The 24,740-nt window shown below is 45.3% G+C and overlaps 2 protein-coding genes across 2 annotated transcripts in view; both read left to right on the top strand.

Annotated features, from left to right (window-relative positions):
• LOC310859021 (uncharacterized protein) overlaps positions 1 to 24,740 on the top strand; it is a 428,722-nt gene that overhangs the window by 302,447 nt on the left and 101,535 nt on the right. The gene's annotated exons all lie outside the window — the stretch shown is intronic.
• Positions 1 to 24,740, top strand: part of fhip1aa (FHF complex subunit HOOK interacting protein 1Aa) — a 62,097-nt gene that overhangs the window by 9,825 nt on the left and 27,532 nt on the right. The window contains exons 2-4 of the mRNA XM_083764884.1: positions 12,046 to 12,548; positions 19,879 to 20,256; positions 20,641 to 20,901. Coding sequence (XP_083621010.1) covers positions 12,432 to 12,548; positions 19,879 to 20,256; positions 20,641 to 20,901 — 756 coding nt within the window. The 5' untranslated portion in view covers positions 12,046 to 12,431. The remainder of the gene's footprint in view (positions 1 to 12,045; positions 12,549 to 19,878; positions 20,257 to 20,640; positions 20,902 to 24,740) is intronic.

Raw genomic sequence — 24,740 nt, 5'->3', positions numbered from 1 at the left:
CAACGCCCTGGAGGATCATCCGCTAAACGTTGTGTGTGTGTGAGAGAGAGAGACAGAGAGAGAGAGAGAGAAGGCAAGTCAAGGCAGTCGCTCCTTGTCCAGATTGATGAGCCAAAAGGCTTTAATCTGCAGGAGATAAGCGTTATAGTCTGCAGGGTGCATCAGCACGCCGTCGGCGAGAGCTGCGACTTCAGAACAGCACATGCTGTGAGTGTGACGTGGGTGTGAAGTTTGTGTGGTAATGCACTGCGTCTGCACGCTTTAACAAGGAGTTTCTGTGTCACAATGCACTGCGTCTGCACGCTTTAACAAGGAGTTTCTGTGTCACAATGCACTGCGTCTGCACGCTTTAACAAGGAGTTTCTGTGTCACAATGCACTGCGTCTGCACGCTTTAACAAGGAGTTTCTGTGTCACAATGCACTGCGTCTGCACGCTTTAACAAGGAGTTTCTGTGTCACAATGCACTGCGTCTGCACGCTTTAACAAGGAGTTTCTGTGTCACAATGCACTGCGTCTGCACGCTTTAACAAGGAGTTTCTGTGTCACAATGCACTGCGTCTGCACGCTTTAACAAGGAGTTTCTGTGTCACAATGCACTGCGTCTGCACGCTTTAACAAGGAGTTTCTGTGTCACAATGCACTGCGTCTGCACGCTTTAACAAGGAGTTTCTGTGTCACAATGCACTGCGTCTGCACGCTTTAACAAGGAGTTTCTGTGTCACAATGCACTGCGTCTGCACGCTTTAACAAGGAGTTTCTGTGTCACAATGCACTGCGTCTGCACGCTTTAACAAGGAGTTTCTGTGTCACAATGCACTGCGTCTGCACGCTTTAACAAGGAGTTTCTGTGTCACAATGCACTGCGTCTGCACGCTTTAACAAGGAGTTTCTGTGTCACAATGCACTGCGTCTGCACGCTTTAACAAGGAGTTTCTGTGTCACAATGCACTGCGTCTGCACGCTTTAACAAGGAGTTTCTGTGTCACAATGCACTGCGTCTGCACGCTTTAACAAGGAGTTTCTGTGTCACAATGCACTGCGTCTGCACGCTTTAACAAGGAGTTTCTGTGTCACAATGCACTGCGTCTGCACGCTTTAACAAGGAGTTTCTGTGTCACAATGCACTGCGTCTGCACGCTTTAACAAGGAGTTTCTGTGTCGTAATGCACCGCGTCTGCGTGCTTTAACAAGGAGTTTCTGTGTGGTAATGCACCGCGTCTGCATGCTTTAACAAGGAGTTTCTGTGTGGTAATGCACTGCGTCTGCACGCTTTAACAAGGAGTTTCTGTGTCACAATGCACTGCGTCTGCACGCTTTAACAAGGAGTTTCTGTGTCACAATGCACTGCGTCTGCACGCTTTAACAAGGAGTTTCTGTGTCACAATGCACTGCGTCTGCACGCTTTAACAAGGAGTTTCTGTGTCACAATGCACTGCGTCTGCACGCTTTAACAAGGAGTTTCTGTGTCACAATGCACTGCGTCTGCACGCTTTAACAAGGAGTTTCTGTGTCGTAATGCACCGCGTCTGCGTGCTTTAACAAGGAGTTTCTGTGTGGTAATGCACCGCGTCTGCATGCTTTAACAAGGAGTTTCTGTGTGGTAATGCACTGCGTCTGCACGCTTTAACAAGGAGTTTCTGTGTCACAATGCACTGCGTCTGCACGCTTTAACAAGGAGTTTCTGTGTCACAATGCACTGCGTCTGCACGCTTTAACAAGGAGTTTCTGTGTCACAATGCACTGCGTCTGCACGCTTTAACAAGGAGTTTCTGTGTCACAATGCACTGCGTCTGCACGCTTTAACAAGGAGTTTCTGTGTCACAATGCACTGCGTCTGCACGCTTTAACAAGGAGTTTCTGTGTCACAATGCACTGCGTCTGCACGCTTTAACAAGGAGTTTCTGTGTCACAATGCACTGCGTCTGCACGCTTTAACAAGGAGTTTCTGTGTCGTAATGCACCGCGTCTGCGTGCTTTAACAAGGAGTTTCTGTGTGGTAATGCACCGCGTCTGCATGCTTTAACAAGGAGTTTCTGTGTGGTAATGCACCGCGTCTGCATGCTTTAACAAGGCGTTTCTGTGTTGTAATGCACTGCGCCTGCACGCTTTAACAAGGAGTTTCTGTGTCGTAATGCACCGCGTCTGCGTGCTTTAACAAGGAGTTTCTGTGTCACAATGCATTGCGTCTGCACGCTTTAACAAGGAGTTTCTGTGTCGTAATGCACCGCGTCTGCGTGCTTTAACAAGGAGTTTCTGTGTGGTAATGCACCGCGTCTGCATGCTTTAACAAGGAGTTTCTGTGTCACAATGCACTGCGTCTGCATGCTTTAACAAGGCGTTTCTGTGTCGTAATGCACTGCGCCTGCACGCTTTAACAAGGAGTTTCTGTGTCGTAATGCACCGCGTCTGCGTGCTTTAACAAGGAGTTTCTGTGTCACAATGCACCGCGTCTGCGTGCTTTAACAAGGAGTTTCTGTGTCGTAATGCACCGCGTCTGCATGCTTTAACAAGGAGTTTCTGTGTGGTAATGCACTGCGTCTGCACGCTTTAACAAGGAGTTTCTGTGTCGTAATGCACCGCGTCTGCATGCTTTAACAAGGAGTTTCTGTGTCGTAATGCACCGCGTCTGCATGCTTTAACAAGGAGTTTCTGTGTCGTAATGCACCGCGTCTGCATGCTTTAACAAGGTCCTGTGAAACCTGCATGTCACTGTGAATTCAGAACAAGTTACGTACCTCGTTCATGTCATCATGGGCACTCTACTGTACCTGTTGACTGTCGTCTTTTAAAACATGGATATTTTGATAAAAAATGTTTTAGTCTGGTCTTAGTCTAAATGTGGTTTGGCAGGCCTTGATGGAGTCACAATGACTGATTTATACTTGGTGTGTGCCAATAATAACCGATCTACTTGTAGATTGGCTATTTTACGAGAGTGGCATCCCGCCCCGCAGCCAAGCAAAGTGACTTGTCTTAGTTCTACTGGAATTCTTCTCCACTATAGTTCCTCCCTGACATTCATTTACTTTAGGTTTTATTTGTTGATGAAATTGTCAGTATATTTAGTCATCATAGGTTAGTTTTATCTAGTTTTTATTTAGTTAGTTTTTGACAACCATTTTTCATCATAGTTTTATTAGTAAAAAACGACATTGCACAGGTGTACGTACAGCTGGTACAGTATGTCTTTTTCCACATACATTGTTTTCCATATGTGGTCCATAGTGCATACGATGGGCTGCAACAGGCTGTTTCACTGCCTTTTAGTCTGCAGAGAAGACACGGAAGCAACTTATTTTACTTGATTTACCAAATTGTCATGATTGGATAAAGACCACCAAGCTGTAGACAGTCAAGATGAGACTGATATGTTGTCAACTCCTACACTGTAAACATACATGGCACGCACGCACGCAAACACACACGCACGCGCGCACACACGCACGCCACGCACGCGCACACGGCACACGCACACACATATCCGAGTCACAAGAGACATTAGAATACCAATGTGAATTTGTGAAGACACTCAATCTCTCGGATTGCAAATGCACTTCAAGGCAAGCACTGATACTTTTACCAGTGAAAGAAAAGCCCTATTTGTGACTCCACTGCATTTCAGGTTATTTTAAGCAAGTGGAGCATCTCATTTGTTGGCAGCTCTGTGTCAGCATGAGTCTGTCTGCTATAGGCCCACCGTGGGCTCTCTGGGTCTGACAGCAGTACATCAATGACAGTATGATTTAGGCCATAAGACTCATAACTTCTCTTAACTTAGCCAGCCAAGCACATTTCAACGCTAAACAAGGATCCGTCTTGTGTAGAGACGTCCGGTGCCAGATCTTTGGCTCCGATCACGATTTTGTAGAGTCAGACCTCCGAGTTTCTATTTGAGAACATTTAACTTTCTAACTAAGCAAAATAAACAACAACAAAAGAGAAGTTTCTGATCATTTATTTTATTTCTAAAATGGGGTTGACATGCCAGGCGTGAGCCTGCATGTTTTGGAACAGAGCTCCATGCTTGCAGGATTTTGGGGATTATTTTAAAGCTCTTGTATATTTGATGTTTGTGTTGTAACTTGTTATAATCTCGAAGTTAGCTGGTTGTGAATTATAGGATAGGATAGGATATACAGTTGGCCTAAGATAGGATTCCACATCATGCTAATATTTTGGGGAAAATATTATGCCTAAGTCTTTTCTGGCAGGGCGCTCGGGTGACACAGTAGTACAGTATGTACAGTACGTTTGAATCCACAGCGGTGTGTCTGGCTTTGTCTCTGGTCTAGGAACACACTGGCCTGTGTTCAGGGGAGCCAAGCTCTCCTGAACTGCACATATACTCCTACAGGCTGGCATTGGACCACAATGGAAACAAGCTTTGTTTTTGTTTTTGTCTACCGGTATATATCTACATTGACATTTTTTATTGAAATGGTTTCTATCCATTTTATTCTACCAGTGGGTAGTGGAGTGTTGGTCAGGAGGCTTGGGGTGGAGGAGGTGCTGCGTGCGCGCCGTGCGGGGAGGGGGGGGGGGGGGGGGGTAATGGGATAATTGGCTACTCTAAATAAAACAAAATAAAGTATCTCTGAACACTGATGCTGGCCATTAGATTGAAGGAGCACTGACTTTACCCATTTTCCACCTTATCTTCTTATAATTGCTCCTCACTAATGCTGATTATGAGGTGGCACCATTTATCTGGTCTATTCGCTCTGTGTCATTAATTCAACTTTTAAGTCAAGTTTATTTTTAAATAAAACAATTGACCACTTAATTAAGCCCAATTCAAAAATAGCAGATCCACGAGCTCACAACGAGACGCGTTGTGAAGCTTGTAGATCAGTGGTTCTCTCAACCAGTGGTCCTTGAGGGGGATCCAGGTGGTCCCCAGCTAAATTATGGAGAGTTAATGGTAACCAAATGGACCCCTATAGATCTTCGTAGGGGACCCGTATAGGGGTCCATTTGGTTTAATTGTACACTCTCAAGAGTTAAATTATTGTTAAACATCTGCATTACTTAACTTACAAGAAATCTACATAAACCTGTAGAACCAGTAATTGTTATTTTGATCAACATTGACCTCTTTTATCTCTCCTATAGCAACATCAATACAGCATGGAAGTGTGGACAAAATATTTTCGGGTCTGAGAGGCTAAAAACCTCATCAAATGGTGATCCGTGGCTCGAATGCCGAATAAATAAATGGGCCTTTAATACAGAAAGGGTTGAAAACCATTATTGTTGTAGATATTTGGCTCTACATGCCATCAGAGTAGACCTCTCTGGAGTGCATGTAGCAGGTTGCAGTTTGAGCTCTGCATTGCCTTACAAGACTACATCACATGACTCCATTCCCATGGTGCCTCAGTGCTTGTGTCAGAGAGCGGTCAGAATGCTGGGCCTCGCAGGGTTACGAAGGGAGACCAATTATACTCCCGTCACTAATTGGAGATGACAATGTTGTAATGCTCCTGCATGCGAGCATGGCAAACATGATCATGTAAGCATATTACAGTAGTCCAGAGTTGTTTTTGACTGTTCATTCTTGCACGGGTGTGGCTGATGTCACTCGATTGTCTTTCTCCGTTGATCCGAATATCAGTTATTTTTGTTGAGCGCCATCGTCGCAAGAAAAACAATGAATTAGGCGTGTGGTGTTTGATGGGGTTCTCAGGGGTCCCCAGCTAAATTAGTTAATGTAGCATTTTTCTTTTTTCTTAATCTTTGAAAAATGTGGAATCTTTTTTAAACAACACAAATCTTGTATGGGACAAACTACTGGCACAAACAACTTAGTTTTTGGGGTCCATGGCCAAAAACCTGGGGGTCCATGACCTGAAAAAGTTTGAGAACCACTGAATTAGTTCCCCCCCCTCTCTCTCTCTCTCCCTGTGACCTCCTCTCCCCATCCAGTGGCGTTCTAAGCTGCTTACTCATGTCCAGTCATTTCCTCACATACCTCGCCTCCGCTCGCACACACAGCCTGGACTTCACACCGTCAGCTGCTCTCAGCTCGGAGCAACCTGTCTTTCTCTCTTCTCACCCCCGAAGCCTTCACCAACGGGACAAGGATGAGGCCAGCGGGGCCCTACGCTTAACGGTTTTTGACATTTCTTTCAGTCAATGTTTAATAAAAAAAAAAATAGAGACTTCCCAAGCCGCCATGCTCCAGACGAGGTAGGAGGAATTCCGCCGAACTGGATTCCGACACAGTTCTCCTCCTCCCCTGCCCCTCTTCCTAAAATTCTTTCAGAAAAAAGAAAAAACGACCCACTCTCTTGCGAGCTTTACATTCTTTGCCCTAACTCAATGCAGATGTTAGCACAGTGGAGAATGCGAGGAGTCTACTATTGTCTCTCTGGACTGTGGCGTTTCTGTGGCATTGGTGTAGAGTTATTCAAAAGTAGAGGTTGTGCCGTGATTGGCCGAGAGGCCGTTTTTAAGAGGGGGGTGGAACTTAGAAGCACTAATTTGGTACTGTGGCGTGCGTGCAGCTGCTTGTGTGTTCGTTGATTCACTGATGCCCGATTGCTGTGTCATGCACCAAAAACAGCAGATCTGCAAGCTCACAACGTGTTGCACTGTGTGACATGTTGTGAGCTTGTATATTTGCTGTTTTTGGTGCTCGACAAAAAATAAATCACCCTTCACAGTTGGTCTCCATGTGGTGACATGGGCTGTCTTTCTGTACTGTGTATCTTGTGCAAGCGATGAACTTTGTTCTACAGTAACATTGTTTTTATGCGGATAGATTCAGTGTTGTCTTGTATTCTTGCTCCGTACTGTATAATTAAAGATGCATACCGGTAGCTTTCTCGTACAGTAAAATGTTACCTTGGAGTTGGAGCTCTCTCGTTGTCTGAACTGTTTTGTCTCCACCGACACAGTCACAGTTAAGTGGAATTGTCGTCAAGTTGAAATACCATTATTGTGCATTGAGGGGAGTTCAGTTTATTCTTATCTACCTACCGATGCTGTGATTAGGCTTACATCAAAGTCTCTGATAAGGCAGGGATAGGATCTGTAGATCTGTGGAGCAGGTATGCAGTCCTCATACAGGCACTGGGTGCATGACATTCCATACTGGAATGATAGTTATCATTGAATCCATTCACTTTGTGTCTGGGAGGAACAGAGAGGAGGCAGTGGAGAGATAAGGAGAAGTTTACCCATTACCTACATCACTGGTTTCCAACCTTTTTCTATTTTTCTTCTTACACTTGACAAAATCTGAGATCTCCTACACATGCAAGCACGTACACATGCATTATGTGCTTGCAGTGTGCAGTGTGACAAATAGCCAAAATAGCCGATCTTCACGACTGCCTGACAAATATAGCATAGCAGTGGGCATGGTATTCTGGACCCACTGAAGAATTACAAAAATATTGAGATCAATTATTTGAAGCCTAGAGTCAAGCCATCCAGAATCCTGGTGAGTCATGACCATAAAGACTTTGATTATGTGAAAAAGTTAAAATGAAAATCACAAAGGGTAATATATATATTTTTTTTTTCCAGAATCAAATGTTTTAAGGTCATCATGATTCACCTGCAGGATCCTCGATAGCTTGATTCTAGGCTTAGAATAATTGATATCAATATATTTGTAAATCCCAGATTGGGAAACACTGAGTAACAACAAGTGTGAGTATTTAAGTAACAAGAAGGAATGGCAACATATAAATCAATGAGTAATTTCCAATATTTGTGTATGTACTTTTGGTTGACCTTTTGTCTGTTTGTGAAATGTCCCATACAAAAGGCTTTGACTTGGCAGGGCTGAATGGGTCTCCACTGAATGCATAAGGAATTCATATTGTTTGGAAAAGACACCTCACTCCTTCCACTGTCATGTGTTGTCAAAGAAACTCTGTGTAATATTTAACAGCATTGGCTTGGCCTCTCCAGTTAATGACAAATTTGCCGTTTCTACGTTTCCACATCTGCACTGTATTTCACTGTGACGGTCAGACATTGAAATACAGTGCAGGAAATACAGTGCATTATTAACAGTGCATTATTTTAGCAGTGCATTATTCAGGCTACAGTGCATTACTTCAGACAGTGAAATACAGTGCATTATTCAGGCTACAGTACATTACTTCAGACAGTGAAATACAGTGCATTACCCCAAGAAATTACATCTGGCCACAAAAGATAACAAGATCTATTGGATGTGAAGGTAGAGGGGGCGGGACTGTGTGTCATAGGCTCAATATGTCCGTTTGTCACCTCCTCCTTCACATTCAATAGATCCCGTGATAATTTGTGGCCAGATGCAATTTCTTGGGGTCTAGTAGGACTGTAGTAAATAAAATAAAAAGTAATCGCTATAACATTACATACAAATACATATTTATACCCATGTTTGAATGCTCCCTCCCCCCCCTGTCAAAAATAGCTAAAATTGCCAAAACGGAAGAAAGCAGCAAATGAAGAAAGAATAAATAACACTCATCTTTTACTTTCTCTAATAACAACCTAAAACATGAACCTTGGTTGAAAAAACAAAAATTGCCCTTTAAAGTGCAATGTCCCCTTTTAATTAAGTAAGTGAAATCCTCTCTGACGTTAAATGTGGCCAAGAGTTATGTAAAAGTGACTGAGAGCACTGTTGTTTTGCATACCATACATACACAGACTGTCTGTGGCATCCAAAACAAATGCAACAAGGCTTAATTCAGCCGAACCCGCCCGGCCCTCGTGGCAATTAAAGCCCATGCTGGAATCCACCTCCTAGCCAGTGGTTCTCAAAGTGGGCAGTGGGGACCCCCCTCGGGTCCTTGAGTGCCCCCCCCCCCCCCTCGGGTCCTTGAGTGGCCCCCCCCTCGGGTCCTTGAGTGCCCCCCCCCCCCTCGGGTCCTTGAGTGGCCCCCCCCTCGGGTCCTTGAGTGGGCCCCCTCGGGTCCTTGAGTGGGCCCCCCCTCCCCCTCGGGTCCTTGAGTGGGCCCCCCCTCCCCCTCGGGTCCTTGAGTGGGCCCCCCCTCGGGTCCTTGAGTGGGTCCCCCCTTGGATCCTTGAGTGGGCCCCCCCTCGGGTCCTTGAGTGGCCCCCCCTCGGGTCCTTGAGTGGGCCCCCCCTCGGGTCCTTGAGTGGGCCCCCCCTCGGGTCCTTGAGTGGCCCCCCCCTCGGGTCCTTGAGTGGGCCCCCCCTCGGGTCCTTGAGTGGGCCCCCCCTCGGGTCCTTGAGTGGGCCCCCCCTCGGGTCCTTGAGTGGCCCCCCCTTGGGTCCTTGAGCGGGCCCCCCTCGGGTCATTGAGTGGGTTCCAGGGGGTCCTCGGCAAAATACTTGATAGTTGGGGAAATGGACACAAGAAGTCTGTCATTGAGAAAGTGTATGAATGGAAAGAAATGGACCCTCACGTGTCCATTTACAGTTCTCGTTACAAGTTTGTACAGTTATGTACAAAGTTACAGTATGAGGGTCCGTGGTCGAATAGGCACACCAAACTTTAGGGTCCTTGAAATTAAAAAGTTTGAGATGCAGTGCACTGGGCATTGGAGGAGTGCTCTCAACGTGTGTGCGTGTGCGTGTGCGTGTGTGTCCATGTCCTTTTTAACTGAGTCTTGTATTGGTAGTCCTGGTATTGTTCTGCCTCCGTCTCCCCGCATGCTTGTCATAACTACCTACTGTGTTTGTGTGTGTGCGTGCGTGCGTGCGTGCGTGCGTGCGTGCGTGTGTATTACTATACTTGTGAGTGCCAGACGTCCCCACATCATGTATAATAGATTTGGAGAAATTTAGACTGTGAGGAAAATGTTCCTGTTCCTCACAAGAAATCTTTTCATTTTTATGGTTAAAAGAGATGGGTGGAGTTGGTCTTATAATTATAGGAAAGGTTCAACTTGGGGTTAGATTGAAGCATTTAGAGGCTGGTTTTAGGGGTTGGGTCATAGATTTAGAGGTTGGGTTTAGGGGTTGGGTCATAGATTTAGAGGTTGGGTTTAGGGGTTGGGTCATAGATTTAGAGGTTGGGTTTAGGGTTTGGGTCATAGATTTAGAGGTTGGGTTTAGGGGTCGGGTCATAGATTTCCAGTGGTGGAAAGTAACATTACTAGAAAGTACATTTACTTGAGTACGATTTTGAGGTATTTATACTTTACTCTAGTATTTTCAATTTCCAATACTTTCACTTCTACTCCACTACATCTCAGAGGCAAATATTGTACTTTTACTCCACTACAATTATTTGAAAACTTTAGTTAGGCCTACTAGTTACTTTGTAGACTTTTATTTATTATTGTTACAAAACATTAACCACTTCAGCCCTATAATACATTTCGGGCATTTGAAAATAGTAGATCTACAAGTTCACACTGTGTTGCGATATTGCAGTATTGATACTGTTACTTAGGTAGAACTGTAGATTTCTGCCTGATTTATAGTTGGTTGTGTGCAGTCTCATACGTCGAAAAATAAAATGGCTATTTAAGAAATTGCCTAAAATGTTGATGTCCTCACAAGTATAGAGGTGCGTGCGTGCGTACTGTATGTGCGTGCATACTGTATGTTGTGCGTGCGTGTGTAACAGATACTCATAAATAATGTATTGTCTCATATTGTTATGTTGTCGACCTCAGTCTTTTATTCTACAAATATTGATTTTAGAAGAGAGAGAAACTTGTGTGCACGCCACGCACCCTACGTCTATCCCACAATGTGTAATCTAATACGGTCATTTTGTACTGCATTGTAATACATTAAATTATATAATGATAATGATAATGTGTCAAAGACTTTTAGATTTTAGATTTTCTGTTTTACACACCATTATAATGTTCTTACTTTGATGATGAGACCCAATCACTGAAGTCTCCAGGTTTTCTTCAGAATATGTGACACATTAACTACAACACTTACTATGGCACATTAGGAGTCCAACTGGTACTAGTGGTTCTCAAATGTTTTATTTGGGGTGCAGGCATTTGTTCCAACATACCAAGAGTCCGACAGACTGACAGTCATTAGTCCGAACAGGCAAACCCTAAACCTAACCCTAACACCACGGGTGATTTGTAACCTGCAGCATGGGTCACTCATTTTGTGTGTGTCCGTGGCAAAAAATACATTTTCACAAAAATGGCCACCACAAGCCAACATAGCGATGATGACCCCCTCAAGGTGCTCCTCCTAACTTTTAAAGCCCTAAATGGACTTGCTCCACCATACCATATCCAGCTTAATAAAAGCATACATATTATACCCCCACGATCTCTACGCTCCCAAGATGCTGGAAAACTCACAGTCAAATATTACCACAATAAAATAACGGTTTGGGGGCAGAGCATTCACACATAAGGCCCTCTCTCTGGAATGCTCTCCCACACACGCAGTTAGAGCTGCTTAAAACCCATATTTTTTCCCTGCATTTTTTAGTTTCACTGAAATCACTATATTCACCTTGCTCTGCTCTGTGGTTTTAAAACCCTATGTTATATTAATGGCTTTTCTGAACGCATTTTTACGCCTATCTGTTGATGATCTATAGCTGTGTCCTGTCCATAGAGTATTAAAAGGATAGAGACTGATCTGGCGCGAAGCTCTGCCTCCCCCCCGCTATTCATGTCATCGGAAGTTGCTCAGTGGCGTTTTGAAGCACCCGGAAGGACCGTCTATTTCCGCCTTTTTTCGCCGATTCAGCATTTGGGCACCAAATCTTGGTGCCCAAATGCGGAAGTGCAACAGAGTGCTCAATGTTAAAGCCCAGCTGCATGGGGTTTCCTCGTCATGAATCCACGGGTCCGCGACCGTCCGCCTGCAGTCCCTCCTCTTACCACTAGGGCCCAGTGCTTCAACGTTGGAGTGCCTCTGTCGCATGGTACTTATGTCAGCCATGTGCATTGGCACATTTTTATTATGCTTTACTGTGTTTCCTTGCTATTGTTTTGATTATTATTGTGTTTTTTGCCGTTTTTTGCTGTGTATTGTTGTGAAGTGCACAGAGACTCCTTGGAGTGATGTTGCACTATGAATAAAAAATTAACCGAAACTGAACTGACGATTATGTCTGTCTGTGTTTTCTCCCCAGATCCCCCGCCTTGACCGGCTGGTTGTGGTAATGGTGGCAGCCGGCCAGCAGTGAAGACGGAGTACGCCCCCCCCCCCCATCCTCCTGTGAAATGGTTTAGTCCGCGGCGTAGCCCTGGTCAGCGTGACATGGTTTAGTCCGCGGCGTAGCCCCTGGTCACCGTGACATGGTTTAGTCCGCGGCGTAGCCCTGTTCAGCGTGACATGGTTTAGTCCGCGGCGTAGCCCTGGTCACCGTGACATGGTTTAGTCCGCGGCGTAGCCCTGGTCAGCGTGACATGGTTTAGTCCGCGGCGTAGCCCTGGTCAGCGTGACATGGTTTAGTCCGCGGCGTAGCCCTGGTCAGCGTGACATGGTTTAGTCCGCGGCGTAGCCCTGGTCAGCGTAATGGCCTCCATGGTGGCCAACGGCAGCAGAGACGCTGGGCAGCAGCAGCAGGTTCTGGTGCTGAAGGGGGTGGACCCAGAGACCTGCATGATTGTGTTCAAGAACCACTGGGCTCAGGTAAATCACCGTCGTTAGTGGGTTTGATGTATTCAGTCATTGGTGGAAAAAGTACTGGAATGTTGTTCTCAGAGATGGGCAGTATTTGAAATACATGTATTTGAAATACGTATTTGAAATACTTTTTTGTATTTTGTAATTTGTATTTCGCTGGGATGGAAGAAATGAGATGTATTTTGTATTTAGATAAATTTTTTGACCCAGTATTTGTATTTTGTATCAAAATACATTTTCAATATATTTTGCCCATCAGAGATGGGCAGTATTTGAAATACATGTATTTGAAATACATGTATTTGAAATACTTTTTTGTATTTTGTAATTTGTATTTCGATAGGGATGGAAGATGTATTTTGTATTTTGTATTTAGATAAATTTTTTGACGCAGTATTATACATTACCGAGTGGCGCGCTACGAGCTTGTACTGTAGGTCTGCTATTTATTTTTAATCGTTCAAATGTGCCGCAAATCATTGAATATATATTTTTGAATATAACATTTAACATTCAATGATGTTTAATGATATAACATCATTGAATATAACATTTCTTAACTAAAATATTTGCTTCTGGGGGGTCCCTGGAACAACATATTTTGAGATGGGGGTCCGTGGCCCAATAGAGAGAATTCTGGGGGTCCTTGACATGAAAAAGGTTGATCACCACTGACATAGAAACATGGATTTTTCAGAAAAATGTTTGGATTTAGAAGCCTTTTTTTTTAATCGACCTCAGTCCTAAATGGGTACTCTGTTGCAAGTAGAAGTCCGGAGTTCCAAATTTACTTGAGTAAAAGTACAAAAGTATTGGTTTCAAAATGTACTTACTGTAAAGTATCAAAATAGAAAGAACTTATTTGCAAGATTGTCCTAATACAAGTTTTCACATGTATACAAATCTTTATAGAATAGCAGATCTACACACTCACAATGTGTTGCATTGTGACGCATTGTGAGCTTGTGGATCTGCTATTTTCAAATGGCCAAAATGTATATAGGGCTGAAGTGGTTACTGTATGTTTTGTACTAATAATCAAAATAAAATCAAAGTAACTAATAACTAAAGCTTGTAGTGGAGTAAAAGTACAATATTTGCCTCTGAGATGAAGTGGAGTAGAAGTAAAAGTATTTGGAATTAGAAATACTACTACTCCCAAAGCAAAATCAGAAGATGGGGAGACCTCTGTTGCGTTTATTAAAAATATGTAATAATAATCCTCCACCTTTAAATGAACGCTGATGATTTCCGTCATTCTAACTTATCCCCAAATCCATCTACCGGTAGTCTTATTACACCAACCCCCCCCCCCCCCCCCCCCCCCCCATCAGCATGTAGACAGACTGCCCTATTTAATATCCCAATGTAGCTTAACTTCCCAAGTTCAAACCGGTGAGGCTTAATTTGCCCAAAAGAAAAGGTTTTCCAGCTAAGCTGGTTCTCAAAGTTTCTTTAGTAGAGGGTGACTCAGTAGCGGAATGATTAGGGCACATACCACCACATGGGCACAAAATGCCTCCATCAGTGTGACCACGGTTTGATTTGACCGAATTCGACTTTATTTGAGAACCGCTGTGCTACACAAAATAGAACAGAGCTTTCATTAGAATTATTGGTAACACCTGTGACACATTTTTGGCGTTTCGGTCTTTTTCTTTGGTCGACTTATCTACTTTGTATATTTCTTTTGTTTGAGAGTGTGTGCACACAGTGTAGTGGGTACTAAATATTAATGCAAGAATCATGGGGGTCTTTGAAATGAAAATGTTTGAGACGCACTGCTCTAGCCCGTGTGTGGTCAGTGCCAGTAGAATCTTGGCTAGGTTAAGATGGCTGTTTGTCTAGGGCTAGACGCGGGTGTGTGTACCTCTGTGGGAGTTGGCGCCGTGCAAGGCCTTCTCTTCACCACAATGCATTATGGATGTTTTACCTACGCGTGCAAGTCCAAGTTTAATAGCTGCATTTCTGAGTTAAAAACATAAACACAACAGTAAAACATAAATGAACCACAGTATTACGACATGTGTCATGCAGTGAAAGGAGTCGATTTACAAGCTCACAACGGGTCACATCACGATGTGTTGTGAGGTTTTAGAGTAGTGATTTTTGGGCAGTCCTTCTTAAGTTGTTTTTTAATTATACAGGAGTAAGGGAAGGTATTGCATACTGTAGAAACACAAGGTTTAACATATCACATAGGCACAGAGTTTGAGTCAGGCAGGTGTGCAGATTTAAATATATTCGAGTCAGGTGTGCAGATTTAAATATATTCAAGTCAGGTGTGCAGATTTAATTATATTCGAGTCAGGTGTGCAGATTTAATTATATTCGAGTCAGGTGTGCAGATTTAAATATATTTTGAGTCAGGTGTGCAGATTTAATTATATTCGAGTCAGGTGTGCAGATTTAAATAGGCAGTAGGCGCAATGTAGGCTAATCTCTTGCAATACGGTTCTTGATCACTGATTACAATATAGTATCTCTTTCTCTCTCTCTCCCTCTCTCTCTTGAATGCTCAATGCGTACTTAATTGCATGCCGATATATCCAAATGTCCAATCTAGAAGCTTGATTGATTGATTGATAATTTTATTAGACAATTGATTGATAATTCTATTAGACAATAAGATGCAAACAGTGCAGTGTACAGTCAAGCACAGCATTGGTCCAAAAGGACGGCACCGAAGAAAGACCTTGCGGTCTTGTTTCCATTCGGGTCCCAGCTCACAGCGTGTCACATGATGTGAGATTGTAGATCCTGCTACTTTTTTGGCACGCTGGTGCGCAACTAAGTTTAAACCAGGCTTTTAGTCTTGTTCATTTTCAATGAGAGGAATGAAGCTGGGAGGGAGAGACGGTGTAGTAGGGAGTGGAGGGTGGATGAAACAGGAGGTTTGCATAGGCGGGTGGCAGAGGAGAGATTCCATTCTGGGCAAGCATGCCCAGCATGAGAGAGGGTGCCCAATATACAATATTTATATATCGTCTCTATCAGGTCACGTGATCTCTTTCAACATCTCTTTTATCTTTTTTTTCTCAATTCCACACTTTTCAGATCTATATCGTCGAAAGCTCAGATCTATATCGTCTCTGTCGGGTAGAAACCTCAGATCTATATCGTCTCTGTCGGGTAGAAACCTCAGATCTATATTGTCTCTGTCGGGTAGAAACCTCAGATCTATATCGTCTCTGTCGGGTAGAAACCTCAGATCTATATCGTCTCTGTCGGGTAGAAACCAGATCTATATCGTCTCTGTCGGGTAGAAACCTAAGATCTATATCGTCTCTGTCGGGTAGAAACCTCAGATCTATATCGTCTCTGTCGGGTAGAAACCTCAGATCTATATCGTCTCTGTCAGGTAGAAACCTCAGATCTATATCGTCTCTGTCGGGTAGAAACCTCAGATCTATATCGTCTCTGTCGGGTAGAAACCTCAGATCTATATCGTCTCTGTCGGGTAGAAACCTCAGATCTATATCGTCTCTGTCAGGTAGAAACCTCAGATCTATATCGTCTCTGTCGGGTAGAAACCTCAGATCTATATCGTCTCTGTCGGGTAGAAACCTCAGATCTATATCGTCTCTGTCGGGTAGAAACCTCAGATCTATATTGTCTCTGTCGGGTAGAAACCTCAGATCTATATCGTCTCTGTCGGGTAGAAACCTCAGATCTATATCGTCTCTGTCGGGTAGAAACCTCAGATCTATATCGTCTCTGTCGGGTAGAAACCAGATCTATATCGTCTCTGTCGGGTAGAAACCTCAGATCTATATCGTCTCTGTCGGGTAGAAACCTCAGATCTATATCGTCTCTGTCGGGTAGAAACCTCAGATCTATATCGTCTCTGTCGGGTAGAAACCTCAGATCTATATCGTCTCTGTCGGGTAGAAACCTCAGATCTATATTGTCTCTGTCGGGTAGAAACCTCAGATCTATATCGTCTCTGTCGGGTAGAAACCTCAGATCTATATCGTCTCTGTCGGGTAGAAACCTCAGATCTATATCGTCTCTGTCGGGTAGAAACCTCAGATCTATATCGTCTCTGTCGGGTAGAAACCTCAGATCTATATCGTCTCTGTCGGGTAGAAACCAGATCTATATCGTCTCTGTCGGGTAGAAACCTCAGATCTATATCGTCTCTGTCGGGTAGAAACCTCAGATCTATATCGTCTCTGTCGGGTAGAAACCTCAGATCTATATTGTCTCTGTCGGGTAGAAACCTCAGATCTATATCGTCTCTGTCGGGTATAGAAACCTTATATGTTATGTCCAAAAACGTCTACTTGTGGATCTGCTACTTTCTATGCTTTATATAGTTTGTGTGACGCTGTATCGAGTAGGACGTTAATTTATGAAAAGGTTTAAATTTGGAGATAAGATCTACCCAACAGTGACGATATATATATATATATTTTTTTTTTAGCACGATATAAAGACAATACAATAAAAGAACATGAACATGATTGAAAAAAAACTTGATTACGTATGACATGATAATTATCGAAAGTGGATTGTCAACATGCATATATGGCATATAAGCTTCTAATCTACACTATTATGTAGAAAGAGCGTAATGAATAAATAATCTTTGCCCCGTCAGAGATAACCAGACAGATACAGGATAACACAGTGAACCTCCCATGGTGTGTGTTGTTGTGCTGTAACGGACCCGTTCTGCTGGTCATGCTTCACCTGGGTGTTCCGTTACTGGCTGAGCCACATACGCCATCGCTATGGCAGCACAGGCAGGCCGGGGACACTGGGGCCATTGTTGTTCAACTCTGGGGATGGTCTCTACTCAAGAGACTGACATACACACACAAACACACACACACATGCACACACACACACATGCACACACACGTGTGCGCACACCGCACACACACACACACACACACACACACACACACACACACACACACACACACACACACGCACACAGAACAAGCTAGTGCCTGTCAACACAATGGACTGCTTCACTGCTCTGCCAAACAGAGCTGACCTCTACTGGACTTGACCTAGTTTGCACATCACAGATGAATCTGATGACGGGACGACGTGGCATGTGTTTTTGTACAATTTAACAGTTTAGGAGCTTAGCTAGCAGACCGCTCCTAATCCAGAGCGACGTGCAAAGTGTGAGATCTGAATCAGTAGAGTAAGCATGAACTCTGGTCAACAGACTAACTCTGGTCAACAGACTAACTCTGGTCAACAGACTAACAAGGTACATGTAGTCGCGTAAGTAAGAACAATGTACGTACAAAGTTCACCTTTTTATGCCAAGGACCCTCACATTGATGCATTTGGCCGCGGACCCCCATCTGAAAATGTTTTCTGCCAGGGACCCCCAGAAGATTTATGTAAAGCATGTATGTAGCGCTATATGAACTTGTATGTAAAGTAAGCCTTGCGGAGCCATGAGGCCCCATAGGGCAGGAGCCTATCCCATAGAGCAGGAGCCTATCTCCTGTTTCTGTAGCACGAGGCGGCTTGATGCACAAGCACACGCCCTGGACATGACACTAGTCATATGACGCAGGGACTAATACCCCCAATCCAACCCTTGATGCTAAGTGTCAAGCAGGGAGGCACTGGGATCGAACCCCCGACCTCTCAGTCTCAGGACAGACACTCTAACCACAAGGCCACTGAGCTGGTACCCCCTGAAGATGTATGTAAAAAAGATAGTGTGGCACGGAGTGAAGCGCTATGAACTTGGAACACAGGTTATTTTTTTCCCATGTCCTGAAGAGTAACAGTTTACAGACATACAGCCTTTGCGCCCAACAGTGACCAATGACCATATTATACCATTGCAGTTATTTGCAGTTATTTGAATGAAAAGGGGTAGGTTGAGTCTCCCCTGGTATGATATACTACGACGCCAAGCACACAGCGCTGCTGCTGCTGACCCACATTTACTTCTATAAAAAGAAAATGCTGACTCACTCACACCATATGTTATGTTAAGGGGTTTGGGAAATATACTCAAGCATGTGTTTTCTATCACGCATGATTGCCACATTACACTGTACTACTGCATAATTCAGCACGTGCACGTGCACACAAACACCACACTACACTACTACTGTTACAACTGCAAGGGAATGTAATTGACTAACGCGCTACCCGAGTTTGATGCTTTTGCCTGATATTTGTCCAAAGTCCTCAAGTCAAACACGCTGTTCTAATCCGAGTCACTGGACTCATCTCAAGATGACGATGGGGGAGTAAAGGGGGAATTCAGAATTCAGAATGTCAAACAAAAGACACTGGTGTGTAAAAAACCATATTGACAGGACAGAAGCCGAGGAGAAAGCGGTGAGGTCAGCTGGGACAGGCGAGACCATATAGAGGCCACTGTGGCCACAGGGCATATCATTAGTTTGAGCATAATAAGAGGCCAAACGCACACAATTCCTGCCCAGCTTCCATCATAACTAAAATCTAAGTGCACATAATTTTATCCTTTCTCTATCCTTTAATTTACCGGTATCTCCACTGTAACTTTCCAATAAACCAAGAAATGCACTGATTTTGTACTTTGTACTTTATTTGAAAGAAATAAAATAGAACTGACTTCTTGCAGTCAGTGGCACAACATATTTCCACATCAGATGAGAGGTCTGCGACCAAATGTATATTCATTTGGTGCTCCTTGACATGAAAAGGTTTGAGATCCTCGTTGTCTAATTAAAAATCACACCGTGTGAACTGAGTGGTGCAACATAATTGTTACATACACCAGTGATTTTCAAACCTTTTCATGTCAAGGACCCCCAAATGTATACTGATGAGCCCGCGGACCCCCATTTGAAGAGATATGCCAGGGACCCCCCATAAGAGAAGATTGTGACGGCTCTAGCAGTGATTCTCAACCCGTTTAATTTCAAGGACCCCCAGTTTGACATGCATATTAGTCTACAGACCCCCATTTAATGTAATTTCTATCTCTGGGACCTCCGATTTATATTGTAAAATCAATGTTAATGTAACTCTGAGAGTGTACAAATGGAACCAAACGGGTCCATTTGGTTCCATTTGTACACTCTCAGAGTTACAGACCCATAAGGGTCCATTTGGTTCCAATTTCAAACCATAATTTAGCTGGGTACCCCCTGGAACTCCTTCAAGGACCCCTGGGGGTCCACGGACCCCACTTTGGGAACCTCTGACATTCTGTGAAATAATTATGGCAAAACCACCACATAAAGTTTAGAAGAAAAACCTGCTGGCATGAGCCATATGTGTTACATATATATTTTTTAATATTATAAATACTTAATATTATTAAATACTTAACCCCTCGTCATCCTCCGGGTTCCCACAGGTGGTGAAGATCCTGGAGAAACACGACCCGCTGCGCAGCGCCTCCTCCTTGGGGCCCATCCCCGGCGACGAGGCGAGCGCCGTGCAGAACTACGTGGAGCACATGCTGTTCCTGCTGATGGAGGAGGAGGCGGGCCAGGCGGGCGCCATGGGCCCCATCCTGGAGTTCGTGGTGCTGGAGAACGTGATGGAGCGCCTGTTCGTGTGGAGCCTCCGCCGGCAGTTCACGGACGACATGAAGCTGGAGCAGCTGAGGATGTACGAGATGCTGGTGGGCGGGGCGCGCCAGCCCCTGCTGCACCACAAGCCCGTGCTGCGGCCGCTCATGATGCTGCTGTCCTCCTGCTCCTCGGCGGGCGCCGCGGGACAAGCGCCCGAGGTCAGTACGGAGTGGAAGAAGAAGTGCTCGAATGTTTTGCTCGAGTTAAAACGCTTTCCCTCCCGTTCACGAGTTACACAAAGTTAATTAGCCCTTCGCTAAATCCCACCCCAAAAAGTCCAATCCAAATGGTTTAGCAACTGCTATATGCAGGTCAAGCTTTCCCAGTGTTATTTTCCATGGCTGTGTTGTTGAACACATACAGTACACAGCTTAACATCGAGAAAACCAAATGGACAAAAAGTTTTGGGTCTTGAGAGGCTAAATCTCATCAAATGGTGGTCCGTGGCTCAAATGCAGAATAAAACAATGGACGTTTGAAGGGGTTGAAAACCAGTGTTTTAGTTACATTCCCCCCCCCCCCCCCCCCTTTCTCCCCCACAGGTGGAGGCGGAGCTGGTCCTCCTGCTCCACCAGCTGTGCTGCGTTCTGGCCAAGGACCCGTCGGTGCTGGAGCTGTTCTTCCACACCAGCGAGGACCAGGGCGCCGCCAACTTCCTCATCTTCTCCCTGCTCATCCCCTTCATCCACCGCGAGGGCACGGTGGGCCAGCAGGCCCGCGACGCCCTGCTGCTCATCATGGCCCTGTCGGCGGAGAACGCCCGCGTGGCCACGCACGTCGCCGAGAACACCTACTTCTGTCCGGTCAGTGCCGCCGCGTGCTGCCCAGCGCGCACAGAACACAAGTTCTGCACTCCATATTTGTTTGAGCCACACAGCTTTATCCCAGTGGTTCCCAAAGTGGGTTTCCGGGGACCCCTTGAGGGAGTTCCAGAGGGGTCCCCCAGCTAAATGATAGTTTGTAACCAAATGGATAATAATCTAATTAGTGACGATGTGGGGGTCCTTGACATGAAAAAGTTTGAGAACCACTGGACTACTAGTGCACACACAGATCATAAGTTCTGCAGTTCATATTTTGTTTAGCCAAACACAGACACACTTTATCCACTTTCACTCCATATCATTTCCACAGCCAAAGGAAGCTAGTGGAGCACACCAACAGTAACAGTAGCAACCTACACTGTGCCAATACCTAATGAGAGAGAGAGAGGTCGGGGGGGGGGGAGTGAGAGAGAGCGCGAGTGACATATTGGATTTCAATAACACATTGCGTCTCACCCATACACAGCTGAGGCTGGGCGTTGTGCACGCTCTGTGGATGTGATGTGATGTAGGCTGCTTACTGTATGTAATAGGGTGTGATGATGTAAGGGCTCTGCGTTGGCTCTCTGGACTGAGCTACTTATGGCCGTAGCACAGTGGTTATAAAACATTTTCATGTGAAGGACACCCACGCTTTTTCTTATGCCAGGGACGTGTCAAGTTTTAATAAATTATCCCCAATTTGTCTATTTCTTTCTATATCATTTGAAAATATTGTCCCTCTGCACTGCTTACTGGCTACGCAGTGCACAATAGATAGTATTTACTGTAGGATAGTTTCAATATGGAGCATGAATCTTCCCACGGTGATCAATAAAGTATAGCTTCATTTCAAACCAATTGGACCCTGGCATTCCCTGTAGACCAGATATTTTTGCACCACACCACATTGTCGTACGTAAATATTACACATGGCAACTGGGGCTTATTCATAGTCTATGGTTAGAGTGCTTTATTGTTTACTTAGCAGAAAGGAAAGTACCGTGCATGAGCAGATGCTCGGTGAGTGGAAGTTTATCTGGCTGAATAGAGTTTCTCTGGCTAAATAGAGTTTCTCTGGCTAAATAGAGTTTCTCTGGCTAAATAGAGTTTCTCTGGCTAAATAGAGTTTCTCTGGCTAAATAGAGTTTCTCTGGCTAAATAGAGTTTCTCTGGCTAAATAGAGTTTCTCTGGCTAAATAGAGTTTCTCTGGCTAAATAGAGTTTCTCTGGCTAAATAGAGTTTCTCTGGCTAAATAGAGTTTCTCTGGCTAAATAGAGTTTCTCTGGCTGAATAGAGTTGCTCTGGCTGAATAGAGTTGCTCTGGCTGAATAGAGTTTCTCTGGCTAAATAGAGTTTCTCTGGCTAAATAGAGTTTCTCTGGCTAAATAGAGTTTCTCTAGCTAAATAGAGTTTCTCTGGCTAAATAGAGTTTCTCTGGCTAAATAGAGTTTCTCTGGCTAAATAGATTCTCTAGCTAAATAGAGCTTCTCTGGCTAAATAGAGTTTATCTGGCTAAATAGAGCTTCTCTGGCTAAATAGAGCTTCTCTGGCTGATTAGAGTTTCTCTAGCTAAATAGAGTTTCTCTAGCTAAATAGAGTTTCTCTGGCTAAATAGAGTTTCTCTAGCTAAATAGAGCTTCTCTGGCTAAATAGAGTTTACCTGGTTAAATTGAGCTGATCTTTCATTTGGCAGACGACGACTGTAAGGTAGATTTGAATTGCAGATAGGGTTTAAATGAAAACAAACGGGGTAAATGGTATGCATGTTTTCAATAGAAACCCATAACAAATCATACACTGACAGGGCTGCTTGTACCACTTGGCACATAAGAGGCAAGCCATCTGTTCCTCTGTACAGTATAACTCCCGTATGTATTTATGTTTCTCAAATGTGTGTGTGTCCATCAGTGGTGGTGGGTTTTAACGCAAGTAAAAGTACCAATGCTACAAAGATCCTGTATTCACTTTCATTTCAACATTATGATTATTCATGAGTTGTTTTCACCTAAAAACTAAAAGACTAAAAACTAAGTGTTTTGAGTCCTTAAGGTTTATGGATGGATGGACTTGTGCCGGAGCTGTCCCCTTGTCCCTTGTTGTTTTCTCTCCAGGTGCTGGCCACAGGGCTGAGTGGCCTGTACTCACCACTGTCTGTCCCCTTGTCCCTTGTTGTTTTCTCTCCAGGTGCTGGCCACAGGGCTGAGTGGCCTGTACTCACCACTGTCTGTCCCCTTGTCCCTTGTTGTTTTCTCTCCAGGTGCTGGCCACAGGGCTGAGGGGCCTGTACTCACCACTGTCTGTCCCCTTGTCCCTTGTTGTTTTCTCTCCAGGTGCTGGCCACAGGGCTGAGGGGCCTGTACTCACCACTGTCTGTCCCCTTGTCTCCTGTTGTTTTCTCTCCAGGTGCTGGCCACAGGGCTGAGTGGCCTGTACTCACCACTGTCTGTCCCCTTGTCTCCTGTTGTTTTCTCTCCAGGTGCTGGCCACAGGGCTGAGTGGCCTGTACTCACCACTGTCTGTCCCCTTGTCTCCTGTTGTTTTCTCTCCAGGTGCTGGCCACAGGGCTGAGTGGCCTGTACTCACCACTGTCTGTCCCCTTGTCCCTTGTTGTTTTCTCTCCAGGTGCTGGCCACAGGGCTGAGGGGCCTGTACTCACCACTGTCTGTCCCCTTGTCCCCTGTTGTTTTCTCTCCAGGTGCTGGCCACAGGGCTGAGTGGCCTGTACTCACCACTGTCCCCTTGTCTCCTGTTGTTTTCTCTCCAGGTGCTGGCCACAGGGCTGAGTGGCCTGTACTCACCACTGTCCCCTTGTCCCCTGTTGTTTTCTCTCCAGGTGCTGGCCACATGGCTGAGTGGCCTGTACTCACCACTGTCCCCTTGTCTCCTGTTGTTTTCTCTCCAGGTGTTGGCCACAGGGCTGAGGGGCCTGTACTCACCACTGTCCCCTTGTCTCCTGTTGTTTTCTCTCCAGGTGCTGGCCACAGGGCTGACCCGGCTGAGTGGCCTGTACTCACCACTGTCTGTCCCCTTGTCCCCTGTTGTTTTCTCTCCAGGTGCTGGCCACAGGGCTGAGTGGCCTGTACTCACCACTGTCCCCTTGTCTCCTGTTGTTTTCTCTCCAGGTGTTGGCCACAGGGCTGAGTGGCCTGTACTCACCACTGTCCCCTTGTCTCCTGTTGTTTTCTCTCCAGGTGTTGGCCACATGGCTGAGGGGCCTGTACTCACCACTGTCCCCTTGTCTCCTGTTGTTTTCTCTCCAGGTGCTGGCCACAGGGCTGAGTGGCCTGTACTCACCACTGTCCCCTTGTCTCCTGTTGTTTTCTCTCCAGGTGTTGGCCACAGGGCTGAGGGGCCTGTACTCACCACTGTCCCCTTGTCTCCTGTTGTTTTCTCTCCAGGTGCTGGCCACAGAGCTGACCCGGCTGAGTGGCCTGTACTCACCACTGTCTGTCCCCTTGTCCCCTGTTGTTTTCTCTCCAGGTGCTGGCCACAGGGCTGAGTGGCCTGTACTCACCACTGTCCCCTTGTCTCCTGTTGTTTTCTCTCCAGGTGTTGGCCACAGGGCTGAGTGGCCTGTACTCACCACTGTCCCCTTGTCTCCTGTTGTTTTCTCTCCAGGTGTTGGCCACATGGCTGAGGGGCCTGTACTCACCACTGTCCCCTTGTCTCCTGTTGTTTTCTCTCCAGGTGCTGGCCACAGGGCTGAGTGGCCTGTACTCACCACTGTCCCCTTGTCTCCTGTTGTTTTCTCTCCAGGTGCTGGCCACAGGGCTGAGTGGCCTGTACTCACCACTGTCCCCTTGTCCCCTGTTGTTTTCTCTCCAGGTGTTGGCCA

Source organism: Protomyctophum parallelum (assembly GCF_964188405.1).
Source record: "Protomyctophum parallelum genome assembly, chromosome: 5".
Taxonomy (NCBI): Eukaryota; Metazoa; Chordata; class Actinopteri; order Myctophiformes; family Myctophidae; genus Protomyctophum; species Protomyctophum parallelum.
The sequence above is the reverse complement of the archived record's forward strand: the minus strand, read 5'-3'. Positions and strand labels throughout refer to the sequence as shown.